The 14,225-nt window shown below is 42.2% G+C and overlaps 1 protein-coding gene across 6 annotated transcripts in view; it reads right to left on the reverse strand.

Moving 5' to 3' along the window:
- COL4A4 (collagen type IV alpha 4 chain) overlaps window positions 1–14,225 on the reverse strand; it is a 155,884-nt gene that overhangs the window by 56,168 nt on the left and 85,491 nt on the right. For all 6 annotated transcript variants that reach the window (XM_027514975.1, XM_027514951.1, XM_027514961.1 and 3 more), the window contains exons 24-31: window positions 14,088–14,194; window positions 12,976–13,159; window positions 11,517–11,585; window positions 9,118–9,225; window positions 8,410–8,628; window positions 6,240–6,401; window positions 3,933–4,103; window positions 2,367–2,510 (exon numbers count right to left, since the gene is read on the reverse strand). In XM_027514975.1, the coding sequence (XP_027370776.1) occupies window positions 2,367–2,510; window positions 3,933–4,103; window positions 6,240–6,401; window positions 8,410–8,628; window positions 9,118–9,225; window positions 11,517–11,585; window positions 12,976–13,159; window positions 14,088–14,194 (1,164 nt within the window). The remainder of the gene's footprint in view (window positions 1–2,366; window positions 2,511–3,932; window positions 4,104–6,239; window positions 6,402–8,409; window positions 8,629–9,117; window positions 9,226–11,516; window positions 11,586–12,975; window positions 13,160–14,087; window positions 14,195–14,225) is intronic.

Raw genomic sequence — 14,225 nt, forward strand, 5'->3', positions numbered from 1 at the left:
ATAAAGGAAGGTCTATGCCTTTTACACTCCTTTCCCACCCTGTCCAGCAACGGTGTCTGATATATAGTAAGTCCCTACCTATGAACGGGTTATGTTCCTAGAGTGCGTCTGTAAATCCAATTTGTTTGTAAGTCCAACAAAGTTAGCCTAGGTTCCCAACTAACATAGTTGGCTTATATAGTACTATACTGTAATAGGTTTATAATATTTTTTACACAAATAATATATAAAAGCAAATACACACACACAAATTTTAATCTTATAATAGAAGATCTTGAAAAATAAGAAAGTGAAAGTGAAGTCGCTCAGTCATGTCTGACTCTTTGCGACCCTGTGGAGCCTACCAGGCTCCTCTGTCCATGGGATTTTCCAGGCAATAGTACTGGAGTGGATTGCCATTTCCTTCTCCAGTGGATCTTTCCGACCAGGCTCCTCTCCATGGGATTTTCCAGGTAATAGTACTGGAATGGATTGCCATTTCCTTCTGCAGCAGATCTTCCCGACCCAGGGATCAAACCCAGGTCTCCCACATTGTAGACAGACGCTTTACCGTCTGAGCCAATAGCTGCATAGAGGGGCTGGCATGGAGTGAACAAGCAAGAAGAGTTACTAACTGGAGGAGGGACAGGAGGTGGGAGATGGCAGAGCTGAAGGATCGTCAGCAATAGGAGACAGAGGGCGAAAGGCAGTTTCACTCATGCCTGACATTGATGGAACGCACGTTTGCATCTTTGGAAGTTCACAACTTGAAGATTCATGTGTGGGGGACTTACTGTACACTGAGTGCTCAGGGAATGTTTGCTAAATTCAAGCAAACTGGTCTCAGTGAAAAAAGGCTTGAAAAGTTCCAGGTCTAAAATACATCTCTTTATCCCGTAAATTTTAAATTGTCCATCTCATATTTTCCAGTTCCTCATTTTTCCCCTTGCTAACTACCCACCAATTGTCTCTTACATTAAAAGAATGGACAATTAATTTGGTTTTCCACATAGAGAATTCTAAAAGGTAGGAGGAGTGGACAATATTTCTCCTTGTTTGGGCAAGCACTTTCCAGTGGTAGATGTGGGATGGAGTGGGCTCATCCCAGCTTGGCGAGAGCCACTTACTAACAAGTCAAGAATTTTGTAAACTAGTTGCTAAACCACTGGTTGTTTTAAATCAGCCATGGTGGGAGTAGTTGCAAACACTACAGATCTGGGCATTTTTTAAAAAATTTATTTGAGAGTCAGCCTACCGGCACATCACTGACATTAACCCAATTTTAAATATTTTTAGTGAGATAATTATATAGTAGCATAATAGCACAGCAAACATCACTTATCTAAGCTAGCAGAGAATGACTCTTTCATTCCTTGATTCTACATAAATAATTTGCAGGCTAGTAAAACAAAAAATAATAGTACAATCAATCAACTAAAAGAAATTTGAATAAAGTATGAGGCTATTTGCCCAAAGGGTTTTAAAGATAAAAACTTTGTTTTTAGAAATTGTCAAGCCTTCATTCTTAACAATGGAAATGAATTTGTACCTTCACTCTCTGCAGCCTCTTTGGCCAAGAGAGCAAAGTAAATATTTAACAAGAATGGGCACAGAACACTGACACCAGTGGTCTTGAAACTTTTTTTTAATGAAAACTCTTTTTTTAAATGAAGCCTGGGAGAGATGCAACTCACAGCCCAGATGAAAGCATACTCAAACAGCTGAGTGGTCGGCAGGCTACAGCCCAAGGGCCAAATCCTGCTTGCTATCAGTTTTTACAGAATCTGTGAGCTCTGAATGATTTCACAATGTTAATCACTGGGGGAGGGGACTCAAAATAAGAAGAATAGAATGACATGTGAAATTAAATGAAGCTCCAATTTCAGTGTCCATAAATAAATTTTACTGGAACATGGCTATGTTTTTTTGTTTACTTGTCCCAGGCTGCTTTTGCGCTCTAAATGCCGAGTTGTGTAATTTCGACAGAGACTGTAGGGTCTGCAAAGGCTGAAATATTTATATCTGGCTTAAAAAAAAAAACTGGTTTGTTTGTTTTTTTCATTAAAAATGTTGAAGCAGGATTTGGGGGTCAGGAGCCCTGCTTGGATCCCATTCTCAAAAGATGAGAACGTTTTCTGAAACCCCAAAGCTACCCATCAAGGCCCTTGTTATTTTTTTTCTGTTAATAGAACAGTCCATTACCACAGTCATATGTGATAAGACTGAGAGGTAGGGAAAACAAATTTTGTTTAAAACCCTAAAACAAACACCACAGATTCAGAAGGAGCAGAAGGATCCATTTTATTTTTCAGGGATTGTACTTACAGTTTCTGTCCAAAGACTAAAAACAAGCTGTGTTGCATCACGGTGCTGTCAGCTGCATTTACCTTTGACACCTTTCAATCCTCGGTCTCCCAGGAAGCCAGGCCAACCCTTCTCTCCATGTTCTCCCTTTCTGCCAGGGTGTCCATCCTGACCAGGTTTTCCTCTCTCTCCTGGAAAACCCAGGAAGCCAGGCAGCCCCTGGGGTCCTGATGAATGAGAATATGAAAATTTAGGGAAAGTTTTATAGGCTAGTATGGTTCCTGGATCTGTGTTTCTTTCTTTTTTTTAAGATTTTTGATGAGCATTTTTTGTTTTTTATTTATTTCGGCTGTGATGGGTCTTCACTGCGGCATGGGCTTTTCTCTAGTTGCGAAGAACGGGGGCTACTCTTTGTTGTGGAGCTCGGGCTTCTCATTGCGAAGCGCAGGCTCTAGGGTGCTAGGGCTTCTGTAGTTGCAGCACATGAGTTCAGTAGTTGTGGCTCCCGGACTCTAGAGCTCATGCTCAGTTAGTTGCAGGGCACAGGCTTAGCTGCTCCACGGCATGTGGGATCTTCTCCAATCAGAGATCAAACCTGTGTTTCCTGCATTGGCAGGTGGATTCACCACTGAGCCACCAAGGAAGCCGGATGGGGACCATTTCTAAAGTCTTTATTGAATTTGTTACAACGTTGCTTCTGTTTTATGTCTTTTTTTTTTTTTTTTTTTTGGCCACAAGGCATGTGAGATCCTAGCTTCCCCACCAGGGATCAGATCTCCACTCCTGCATTGTAAAGCGAAGTGCGAACCACTGGACCCCCAGGGAAGTCCCTATCTGTGATTCTTGCCATCCATGTAGAGATGCAGACTTGCCCCAGCTCTGAGCTTATGCTCAAGCGCTATCAACCTCACACCTGTAATAGCCAGGCTGTCCCACTCAAGCTTCAGTTTTCCACCCTACAGATTTCAACTGCAGGCCCTTATGCTTCTGAGTCCCAACTCCATAAACTTCAAGAGAACTGGGCCTCGGGGAGGTGGGGTGAAGTGTGGGGGCCCATCCCGGGTGGAAGCACACCTGCCCTGACCCCACTCTCTATCAGGACCCCCAGTCCTTTGGGCAGAAGTGTTTATGGGTTCTGTACACCTAACTCCATCACACCCTTTTTTCCCATTAACTTAAACCAAAACATTCTGCCCGCGAAAATCATAATACAGAGGACACGAAGAAGGGAGTCCCATAGGAAATGATAAAGTCAGGCTAATAGGCCAGTCAGGCCAATTCCTGGGCCGGGAAGATCCGCTGGAGAAGGGATAGGCTACCCACTCCAGTATTCTTGGGCTTCCCTGGTGGCTCAGCTGGTAAAGCATCTACCTGCAATGCAGGAGACCTGGGTTCGATCCCTGGGTTGGGAAGATCCCCTGGAGAAAGGAAAGGCTACCCATGCCAGTATTCTGGCCTGGAGAACTCATTCCATGGACTGTATAATCCATGGGGTCGCAAAGAGTCCAACATGACTGAGTGACTTGCTCCTTCCGTTTCAATAGACCAGGTACATCCTACAGTAAGGTCACATGTACAAGAGTAGTTTTCACCAGGCAGTGGATTTTACGTTTATAAACTGAGGGACATATTGGAAAAATGATACACACCCTTTGGGCCTGGAAGACCAGGTAGCCCATCGTCTCCAGTGGGGCCTGGGACCCCTGGAAGACCTGGGGTTCCATCTGCCCCCGGCCATCCCGGGACTCCAGGAAGGCCCTTCATTCCAGCAGGTCCCAGAGGTCCCATGTCCCCTCGCTGTCCTTTCCAACCTGGGGCACCTGTGATGTGACAAACAGCAGTGACAACAAGGCATGAAGACTGAGAACTGGCTTCACACATGAGCAGGAAAAAAAATCCATAGTAGTTTCAATTGTGTATCTATGGCCAAGTAAATAATTTTTATCAGCTAAAATAACAGTAGCGACTTTCCATCAGTTTAAGGTTACGTTTTTCTGGCTGCTATAAAAAGAAAGGCAGATTATTTAAGTAAATATTTCCCCGTTGAGATGCATTATAAAGAGTCTTTTAAAATGGAAAACGGATAAGGGTAAAGAATTTGTATTTACTCTAGGGTGAGGAGAGGGTGGGAACTAACAGAAGAAAACATTCCAGGTGCTTTTTGAAGCTATCGCCAAGTGAATTTTGGTCAAGCTGTTTACTGCAATGAGAGAACCACAGGAAACAGCAGTGTCATCTGGCATTACGGTGGTAAAAATAAAGCTCTAGTGGCCCAGTTTGCTCTCATCTCATTCGGCTCCTTCAAGAAGGCATATTCCTGGATTTGGATAAATGCCGTTAGGATCTAAACAATAGATGACAATCTGAATGATGAAATAAAGAGCCCGTTGGAAATAGCCCCCTGGCACCCTGAGTTGAGAGATAGTTTTTCATGGGTCTCTTTGAGCTCCTATGATGTCTTTCTGGGTGTGCCAAGAACACAGAGTCCAGACCCACCCTTATCTGGAATATTCTCAAGGTTGCATTGGCAGTGAGCAGCCTTGACATGATTTAGGACCTCCCCTGGGAAGGAAACTGGGGCTTCCTTGGTGGCTCAGTGGCAATCAAACTGCCTGCAGTGCAGGAGACACAGGAGATGTGGGTTTGATTCCTGGGTCAGGTAGATCCCCAAAGGAAGCCATGGCAACCCACTCCAGTATTCTTGTCAGGAAAATCCCATGGACACAGGAGCCTGGTGGGATACAGTCCATGGGGTCGCAAAGAGTCAAACACAACTGAGCCACTAACACTTTAACACTTTTACTTTCTTTCCGGTAAGAAAAGTAAGCTATCATGCAGGTTACCTCATTATTAACCAGAGGATTTTTACAGAAACTAACGCCTGTGGCCAGTGATTTTTATCTTGTCTGGCCAAAAATTAATTCTGTTTTTTCACTAACTCTTTGCTGGCTATTTCATTCAGTGTGTGCTTAGTTACTCAGTCGTGTCCAGCTCTTCGACCCTATGGACTGTAGCCCACCAGGCTCCTCTGTCCATGGGATTTCCTAGGCAAGAATGCTGGAGTGGATTGCCATGCCCTCCTCCGGGGAGACCCAGGAATCAAACCCAGGTGTCTCCTGTGTCTCCTACGTTGCAGGTGGATTCTTTACCCGCTGAACCATTGGAGAAGCCCCAGTTACATCTGACACACCTGTAATACCCTGTACCATGTATTGGTACCATGAGTTTTAGTTTCACTTGCCATGTCAGAGTCAATCACTACGGTTTTTTGTCTTTTTGTTGGCCTAATATTCGTATTGTCTGAATCAGAACTATATTCTGAACAACTATCATCTCCTGAGAAAATACTATATATTTAACATGGACAATCAGAGAAAGTATCTGTATAAAATCCACCAAAAAATTCTTCTTCAGTCAAAATTTTTGCAATGCATTAATTTTTAAAATTTTATGGTAATAAACTTGGGTTTATAATATACACTGCTGCTGCTGCTGCTGCTGCGTCGCTTCAGTCGTGTCCGACTCTGTGCAACCCCATAGACAGCAGCCCACTGGGCTCCCCCGTGCCTAGAACAAAAACCTAACACAAGATAATGTGAATGATAATGACAATAAGTTGTATAATGAACTCTTGATCAATTTTAAGCTCTAGCAACTTCACATGGTGATGTTAATTGTAATCACTCTCTAAAAATGTATTAATACATCTCCGATCAATAATGTATTACTACACAGCCATGGTAGCCCAGGCTCTTACATCACACCAGAGAGACTTGGGTGACATGGGGGAATGTCACCAACAAGAAGCTCATGCTACTTGCTGTGCTGTGAATAACAATGTCTTGACCCAAGAGTCTTGCTCCTGTCAGCACCCACAAAAGAACAAGTGAGGTTATTCCTTTGTAAGTAGATACATCCCATACCTGTCGCAGTTCTTGATACCTGCCAATGCTTACCTGGACTGCCTGGAGCCCCAGGGAGCCCTGGTTGCCCTGGTATCCCTGGAGCACCTCTTTCACAGGAGTGACCAGGTGGGCCTGGGATCCCTGGAAACCCAGCATTTCCCTCTCGGCCTTTGGGACCTTGGAGACCCGGAAATCCGGGCATGCCAGCTGGCCCTGAAATGACACAGTTCATTTGACACTCAGGGCATAAACTATACAGATGGCCTACGATGGTGTTCGTGTGGGTCAGTACTGGAGGTAAAAAATTTGATCCTGGCTCAGGGCTCCAATGAGTTACGCCTCTGAATGGATTTTCTTGTCATAGATTGTAGTGAGCTCCGAGTGCACCTAAAAACCATGCTTGTCTATGAGAATTACTTGGTAAGGTTATGCAGACAATACAGACGTTGTTTATGCAAATAAAAAAAAAAGTAGCTCTTCCTGATTTTAATTAACCTCTAAAATTGCAGCAGTCCTTCCAACAAATATCCACACTGCTTACACACCCTGTGTGCATTGTCTGAATTTGCATTTTGTAAGTGATTTCATCCCTGGAACTCTCAAATTTTTATATATTGAGAAGACAATACCATACTTTTCAGGAGGGGGAAAAAGTCTTCCATAATTCTGTATTCTAACCTAAAAACCTATTTTACTGTTTCTTGTTTTCATTGTATTTTGGTTCATGTGTTTGCATTTTTTAAATAGCAATCACAGAGCACTTTCAGTTGTTGCATTATTTTACATTGCAAGTTAATATGCAAATATTTTCCATTTGATTACAATCAAATTTTCCATTTGATTGTAATCTTTACAGATATAATTTTAATTGTTAATGCTGTTCAGTTGCTAAGTCGTGTCGGACTCTTTTGCAACCGCACAGACTGTAGCCTTGCAAGGTCCCTCTGTCTCTGGGATTCTCTAGGCAAGAACACTGGAATGGGTTGCCATTTCCTTCTCCAAGGGATCTTCCCAACTCAGGAATCGAACCCATGTCTCCTGCATCTCCTGCTTGGCAGGCAGATGCTTTATTACTGAGCCACCCGAGAAACATTAATTGTGATAGCTGAATAGTATACCTTTGAGCGTGGTATGTGAGCATTGTGCATGTATATATATTACTTTACTGTTTTCAATTGTTCCCCTACTGTGGATAATACTACAACAGTATTTTAATATTAACTTTCACATTCTGTTGAACACTTGCCTTAAATACATCTCATAAGTGAGATAGTGGGATTACTGGGTCAAAATTATTTTCATTGACTCACATAATGTATTATCTTGTTCTGTTCCAATTAAATGGGTTTCTGTTTATGAATGTTTCTGGTTTATATACAAACTATTGAATAAGCTCCCCGAGGACAAAGAATGTAACTTACTCCCTGGCCCTCCATCTTCCCTGTACTATTGTATAGTACTATCCTGGGTACCTATTAAATACAGGCCCGTCCATTGTTATAAAAAAACTAGAAGAGTGTTTGTGAAAGTCTGGCCTGGGGTCCACTTTTGGTCATCATCCTTCAGGGGCTAAAGTTCAGACTGGAGTGCTGGGTTCCACGCAATTCTGATGCAATGAATCACTATTTCTGAGACTGGGCCCCAGAAGACAATGATGTTAATGACCCCTACCCCCACCTTATTTTTAAGTACATTAAAATCTGAAAGCCTCTGCTGGGGATCCTGAAGAATCCAAAGTGATTTCAGAACAGAATGTGAATCAGTGCCAGGGGCCATCTCCCTGTCTTCTGTTCCTCTGCCCTGCCCGGTAGCCCTGCTGGAATGAAAGTTCCTCCAGCCTGTCACCTGTCCACGTAATACAGCTTCTGCTGGCATTCTGTCCTGCCCTCTCTCAGCGGGGCAAGGGCAGTGGGCGGGTCACAGGGTCCCTACTCCTCAGCACGCACGTACTGTCCTGAGTCCAAAGCAGGAGGACATCTGGTAGCCACTGGATCAGACTGAACTGACTGAGCCACAGTAAGACGGGCTCAAAACCAACCAATAAAATGCAGAGGCAACCCTGGGGATGCAGGTTATTAGAAATGAGCCACTGCCCATAGATGAGGGAAGATGCTCGAGTGAGCATTTTACATGCTAGATTTTTAAGGCGAAACAGTCTAGACATTCTTCAGGGACCTGTTCAGGGACTTGGCTTGGACCTAGGACAGTGCAGCCCTCATACCTGCGGTCCCTGGACGCCCGGCATCGCCTCTGAGTCCTTTGGACCCTGGTGCTCCTGGAAGACCGCTCTTTCCCGGGAGTCCTGGGTAGCCGATAGCAGGATCTCCTGGGGGTCCTTTCTGACCATACACTCCAGGTGAACCTGGAGTGCCTGGGGGCCCAACAGGCGAGGACCCCTTTTCACCTCCCAAACCTGGTTCTCCTATATCACCACGAAAACCTATCCAACAGAAAAGTGTTTAAATTTTTACACGTACAAATATAAAATCAACACATGTGTAAGAATACCACTTTAATTAAAAACACATTATTTTAAAATACAGGGGTACTTACTAAAATTAAAGGGTAACTTAATAGGCAATATTGGGGGTTTTTTTGTTGTTGAAAAATAAATCATAACTGTGTTTCCTATAAGCCAATGATGTTTCCATATTGTTTTCATTTACTGGCAAACTGTCTAGACTGAGCAGTTTCTAACAACATAGACCAATAACAGCCTGTAACTCATGCTCCAGGCCTGAGGAGCCCTGAAAAGTCACAAAAGTATCATAACCCAGAAGTTACCAAAACAGCTAAGTGCTTAATGTATCAAAAACAAAACAAAACAAAAAAACCATTCCCCACTCAGGTAGGGATCCCTGGGCCATTTGCTGACTATGATCCAGTTTAGAGGTATCCAGACGTTTCTAAATGAAAAGCTCTTATTTACCAGGTGGACCGGGTCTTTCTGAGATTCCTGGTTTGCCACGTTGACCCTTCTGTCCATCCAAACACCTCAGCCCAGGAGCACCCCGATGACCTGGAAGTCCCTTTGGACCTAAACAATAACAACAAACACAGACTCAGTAAAACACAAAGCAAATGAGAACAAAATAAGATGACTTAAAAAAAAAAAACCCAAAACTATGTTAAATCTTTCTTAGGATATTTTTACTTTATGGAAGTAAAAGTGTTGCCTGCATGCGCCTGATCAGTTGCTCAGCTGAGTCTGACTCTGTGACCCTGTGGACTGTAGCCCCCAGGCTCCTCCTGTCCATGGGATTTTCCCAGCAAGAACACTGGAGTGGGTTACCATGCCCTCCCCCAGGGGATCTTCTCGACCCAGGAATCGAACCCACATCTCCTGTGTCTCCTGCACTGCAGGCAGGCTGATTACCACTGAGCCACCAGGGAAGACTTAGCCATATTTATATAATCATTTTATGTCATGTGCTCCAAACTGTATTTCACAGAGATGTGTATTCAGTTACTTTCTCAGAAGCCATACAGTAAAGAATTTACACCACTATTCAGATGAACCCTTTGGTACCTTCCTGCGCTGAGTCTCAAACACAAATACATGAGTACAACCTTCCTTCTAAGAGGATAGAGGTGGTGGCCAGTGGGTAGCTTGATGAGAAAACACCAGAATAAAGACCCAATCTATTTCCCTGCATTTACTTCATTTGCCCTTATATGAAGTACAGGGAAAAAGTACCTGCAAAAAGAATTGAGTTTTTTTAAACTTCCTGTGATTTCTTACTAGGAGCTATCTCAGCTAAAATAACTTATAAATTATGGATTTCAAAGGAGTTAACAACTGTTAACTGAAACTCTGAGTGTTCACTTCCTTTGAGGGTGAAGCTGCTGAAAGTAATCATAAGCATTTTTTTATCCATCCTTAGGGGCTTCCCTGGTGGCTCAGAAGGTAAAGAATCTGCCTGCAATGTGGGAGACTCAGGTTCAATCCCCAGGTCAGGATGATGCCCTGGAGAAAGAACGGCTACCCACTCCAGTATTCTTGCCCTTGAGTATCCCATGGACAGAGGAGCCTGGCAGGCTACAGTTCATGGGATCACAAAGAGTTGGATACAACTGAGAGATATATCGGATATATCGGATAGTCAGATATATCTGAGTGACAGATATATCTATCCATGACAGTATCCATGACAATGCTCGATGTGAAAATGAGCATTCAGTGAATCAACCAACAATTCTTCACTACATAGATTCAAAATTACACCTCCACAAGCTACCATCTTGTTGTGGGTGGCCTGTATGTCCCATACTTTGATCTGGGGCTTGGTCATGTGACTTGCTTTGGCCAAAAGGATCCTAACACACACCATGAAGCAATGAGAGGTATGAGGTGTGCTGGTAAAGCTGGACCCCACCCTCTTGCATTTCTGCAGCCACAGGAGCAGGGCACACCCTGGCACCGCAGAGAGGTGCATGTTGCAGACCTGACCTGACCTGGAGCCAGGGACCAAGTCAATAGAGATCATCTGAGGTCAGCTGAACCCCAACCAACTACAGACCCATATGAGAGAAAATAAATATGATTTATTAAGCCTACTGCAATTTGCAGGTTGTTAAACAACATTATTGGGATGCAAGCTAGTGGTTATAGAGGGCAATAAAAGGTCATTCATCATTCAACCTTTCAATAATTTCTGTAGTGACACAGAACAAAAAGGTGACCTCTAGTGGCCATGCTAGTACTTAATGGATCAATTTAAGTGAACTCTGAATAAATATTGGGTTGGCCAAAAAGTTTGTTCAGGTTTTTCTATAAGATGTTATGAACTTTTGGGCCCACTCAGTATAAAAGAATTAGGAAAAAAATCCCTTATATAAATTTTGGGTTAAATTCAGCTATAAATAAGTGATTGAGTCAAGTGACATGATTGTATAAAAGTGTAGTCGGGATGTAGATGTGTGGGCATTTTTCAGAATGTCTCTATTCAGAAATCTGGGTCTTTTGGACAACAGAATAGAGTAAAATTTAAAATTAGTAAGCAATTTTTTCACTCTCTGGGCAGAGGTAAAGAAAAGATTCAGTTTTAAAATGTTTAGTTTTTGTGTTAAAAGGGCAGTCAGTTTTGCTGATATGTGATCAAATCAAGGTAAATTTTGTTGCACAGAAATATTATTCAGAGTGTGTTCGGTAGACTGGGGACTTAGGGGTAATGCCTACAAATCCTGTTTCTCCAGAGTCCCTCAAAACTTTATAATCAGGGTAGAAATAGCCTGAAGAACTCCCTGAGGATTTGCCATTGGTTTATCTGTCTTGCAGGTTCTTTTACTTTGAGAATGTGTATGACAGGAACTTCTCCTTGATAGTACCTGGAGGACCATCAAAACCTGGAGGGCCTGGCCTCCCAGGGTATGTTACGTTACAAGGAATTGTATCACCTGGAATGAAAAAAGAAAAGTGACATTCATACGATTGATAGATCAATGCACGTCTCAATAACAGCTTGATCAAAATGCCTTTTCATATAGAAAATGTGAAATTCAAAAGAAAACAAGACTTCTGGCCATCATTAGGTCACTTGAATTACTTTTATTTTGAATTTCCAGAAGATCTATCCTGAAATCTGAACTTCAGCTGTCAGAACAGTAATAAACAGAAGGGGAATAAGGAAAATGTTGATTCTAAGAAATAGTTTAATTAATAGCCTATAGAAAATAATAAATTTATAGGTCCATGGATACCTAATACAGTGGAGTCAGAAGCTCTGATAAACCATGAAACAGTAGTAAGCATCCAGCACTGAGATTCCAAGATTTGGCTCTGGATGCGGAGGAATTGTGCCCGAAGAAAAAGAGACTGGGAGAGAGAGTAATTTAAAAATGCCATTTATTGAAGGCCTGCAACGTTTCAAATATATTCTCTCTCTCTTGTTTTCCTAATGTCTCTGCAATGTGGTTTTTGTCATCCCTCATTTTATTTAGTGAAAAAAAAACTCCAAAGTTGTGCCTCTGAGTTCTCTTCTCCTTTAAAACTCAATGTTCCCCTTTTAATAGAAATGATATCTCCTAATGTGTTACACTAAATGCTGTCAAATAAAAAATGAACCACATGAATACAAATCATGCTAGAAGATTTTGATGGTCACCGACCATAATCTTAATCCATATCAAATTTTGAGGTATTTGTCTTTGTCGTCAAAACAAGAACCAAAGATATTATTATATTATAAAATTCCACAATTAACTATGTAACCCAAGATACATGGAGATATTACAAAAGAGAAAATCTTAAATAAATCTGTTTCCAAGTTTTTAAAAGTTTTCAGCTATAAAACTACAAATCATTTTCTTGCTTGGAATTCAAATAACTGTCAAATATATTTAAAAGACCATTTTTTTTCTCCCTAGAATGCTTACAAATGGGTTTTCATGGGCAATGCTGTATTTTAAAATGAAATGTTGGTGGTTTTTTATTAAAATACTACAAATTATCTCAAAAGACTGTAAAAAAGAGATTTTAAATATATACACGTATGTAATTTTAACACAGTCAGATTGTCCACAGTGATATGGAGAAATGAATGAAAGGCAAGTTGCCAAACCAATAAAACAGCAAAGACAGCTTAGCATTTTAAAGGCTTGTTTTAAATATTGATTGTGCTGTAACGTTTTTATTTGTTTGATAACATTCAAGGTTTGAACAGCAAGTTGTAGGAATTTTATTTTAGAGGTTCTGCCACAGCTATAATATCTCTGCTCAGAAGAGAGGCTCACTTTAGTTTCCATAATTGCACCTGACATTCTGCCACAAGAAAGTTCATTCAGTTACCTTTCCGACCCTTCCGACCATCAGGACCCCTGTTGCCTGGGTAGCCTGGAGCTCCTGGTTGCCCTCTGTCTCCTGGAGGGCCAGGAAATCCCAGGCCTGGGGGCCCCCTAGGTCCCGCTCTGCCAGGGGGCCCTGGCGGTCCAGGAGGCCCTTTATCACCTGGGGCTGCATCCTCGTGATCACCCTAGGAACATTTGCATCACAAGTCAATCATCAGTCTTTGAAAGGCCATGAACACAAAGCTCTCATTGTCATCGTAGGCTACAGAAACACATGCAGAAAGCCAGTGATTCCAGAAGTAATTAATAGCACGTGTAATTTAAAATGTTTAACCTAGATTTTTTACAGACATATACAGCATATGTTCTTCAGGCATGTGTGTTATGCCTCAAATACAGAAAGTTATGTGTGTTACATCTTTTATTTTTAAAGATTTTTTTGATGTGGGCCATTTTTAACGTCTTTATTGAATTTGTTACAACATTGCTTCTGTTTTCTGTTTTGGTTTTTTGGCCCCGAGGCATGTGGGATCTTAGTTCCCTGACAAGGGATCAAACCATATCCCCTACATTATGTCTCATAGTCTTTTCTTATGAATTTCATTAGCTACATGTAATCTCCATCCAAAACATGTTTGAAAAATGCAGAAATGTCATTTATTCGTGGGACCCTGCGTCAGCCAATATGTCTATCCAGTAGAGCTGCACTAGTTCCTCCCTTCTTGTTTGCTGCTTTGCCTCAAGTGCTTCTCCATCAGGGAACAGAACTGAAGGCAATTCTCAGAACCTGTGTGTATCCTCCACCCTACAGAGTCAACTGAACAGACCTGAAACCAGTGGGGGCTTCACAGAGACAAGCGTCCCAGAAGGAAATAAACACCGTGAAAATAATACAAAGACTAGAGACAGAACGCCTTGCCGTGATGAACCACCACTCAGGATTTTAGACTATCTGCAATATGCCATATCTTTACAGCAACCAACTTCTTATGGCAGTAAATCAAAGGTGACTCTGATTTGCAGCATGTTGATGCTTTACTGAGTTTAGCTTTTTAAACCGGGATGCTTTGTGACCGTATGAGTGAAACTCTACAGCAGGAGAATTATACATACAGGCGGCCCTGTGTCCCCCTTTTCTCCAGCATATCCATCTCGACCGTGTTGTCCCTGCTGCCCTGGAAGTCCAGGGGGCCCATCAGGCCCTCTTTCTCCTTTGTGTCCTGGGAACAAAGGCCAAAAGATTTAAGTCCC

Source organism: Bos indicus x Bos taurus, chromosome 2 (assembly GCF_003369695.1).
Source record: "Bos indicus x Bos taurus breed Angus x Brahman F1 hybrid chromosome 2, Bos_hybrid_MaternalHap_v2.0, whole genome shotgun sequence".
Classification (NCBI taxonomy): Eukaryota; Metazoa; Chordata; class Mammalia; order Artiodactyla; family Bovidae; genus Bos; species Bos indicus x Bos taurus.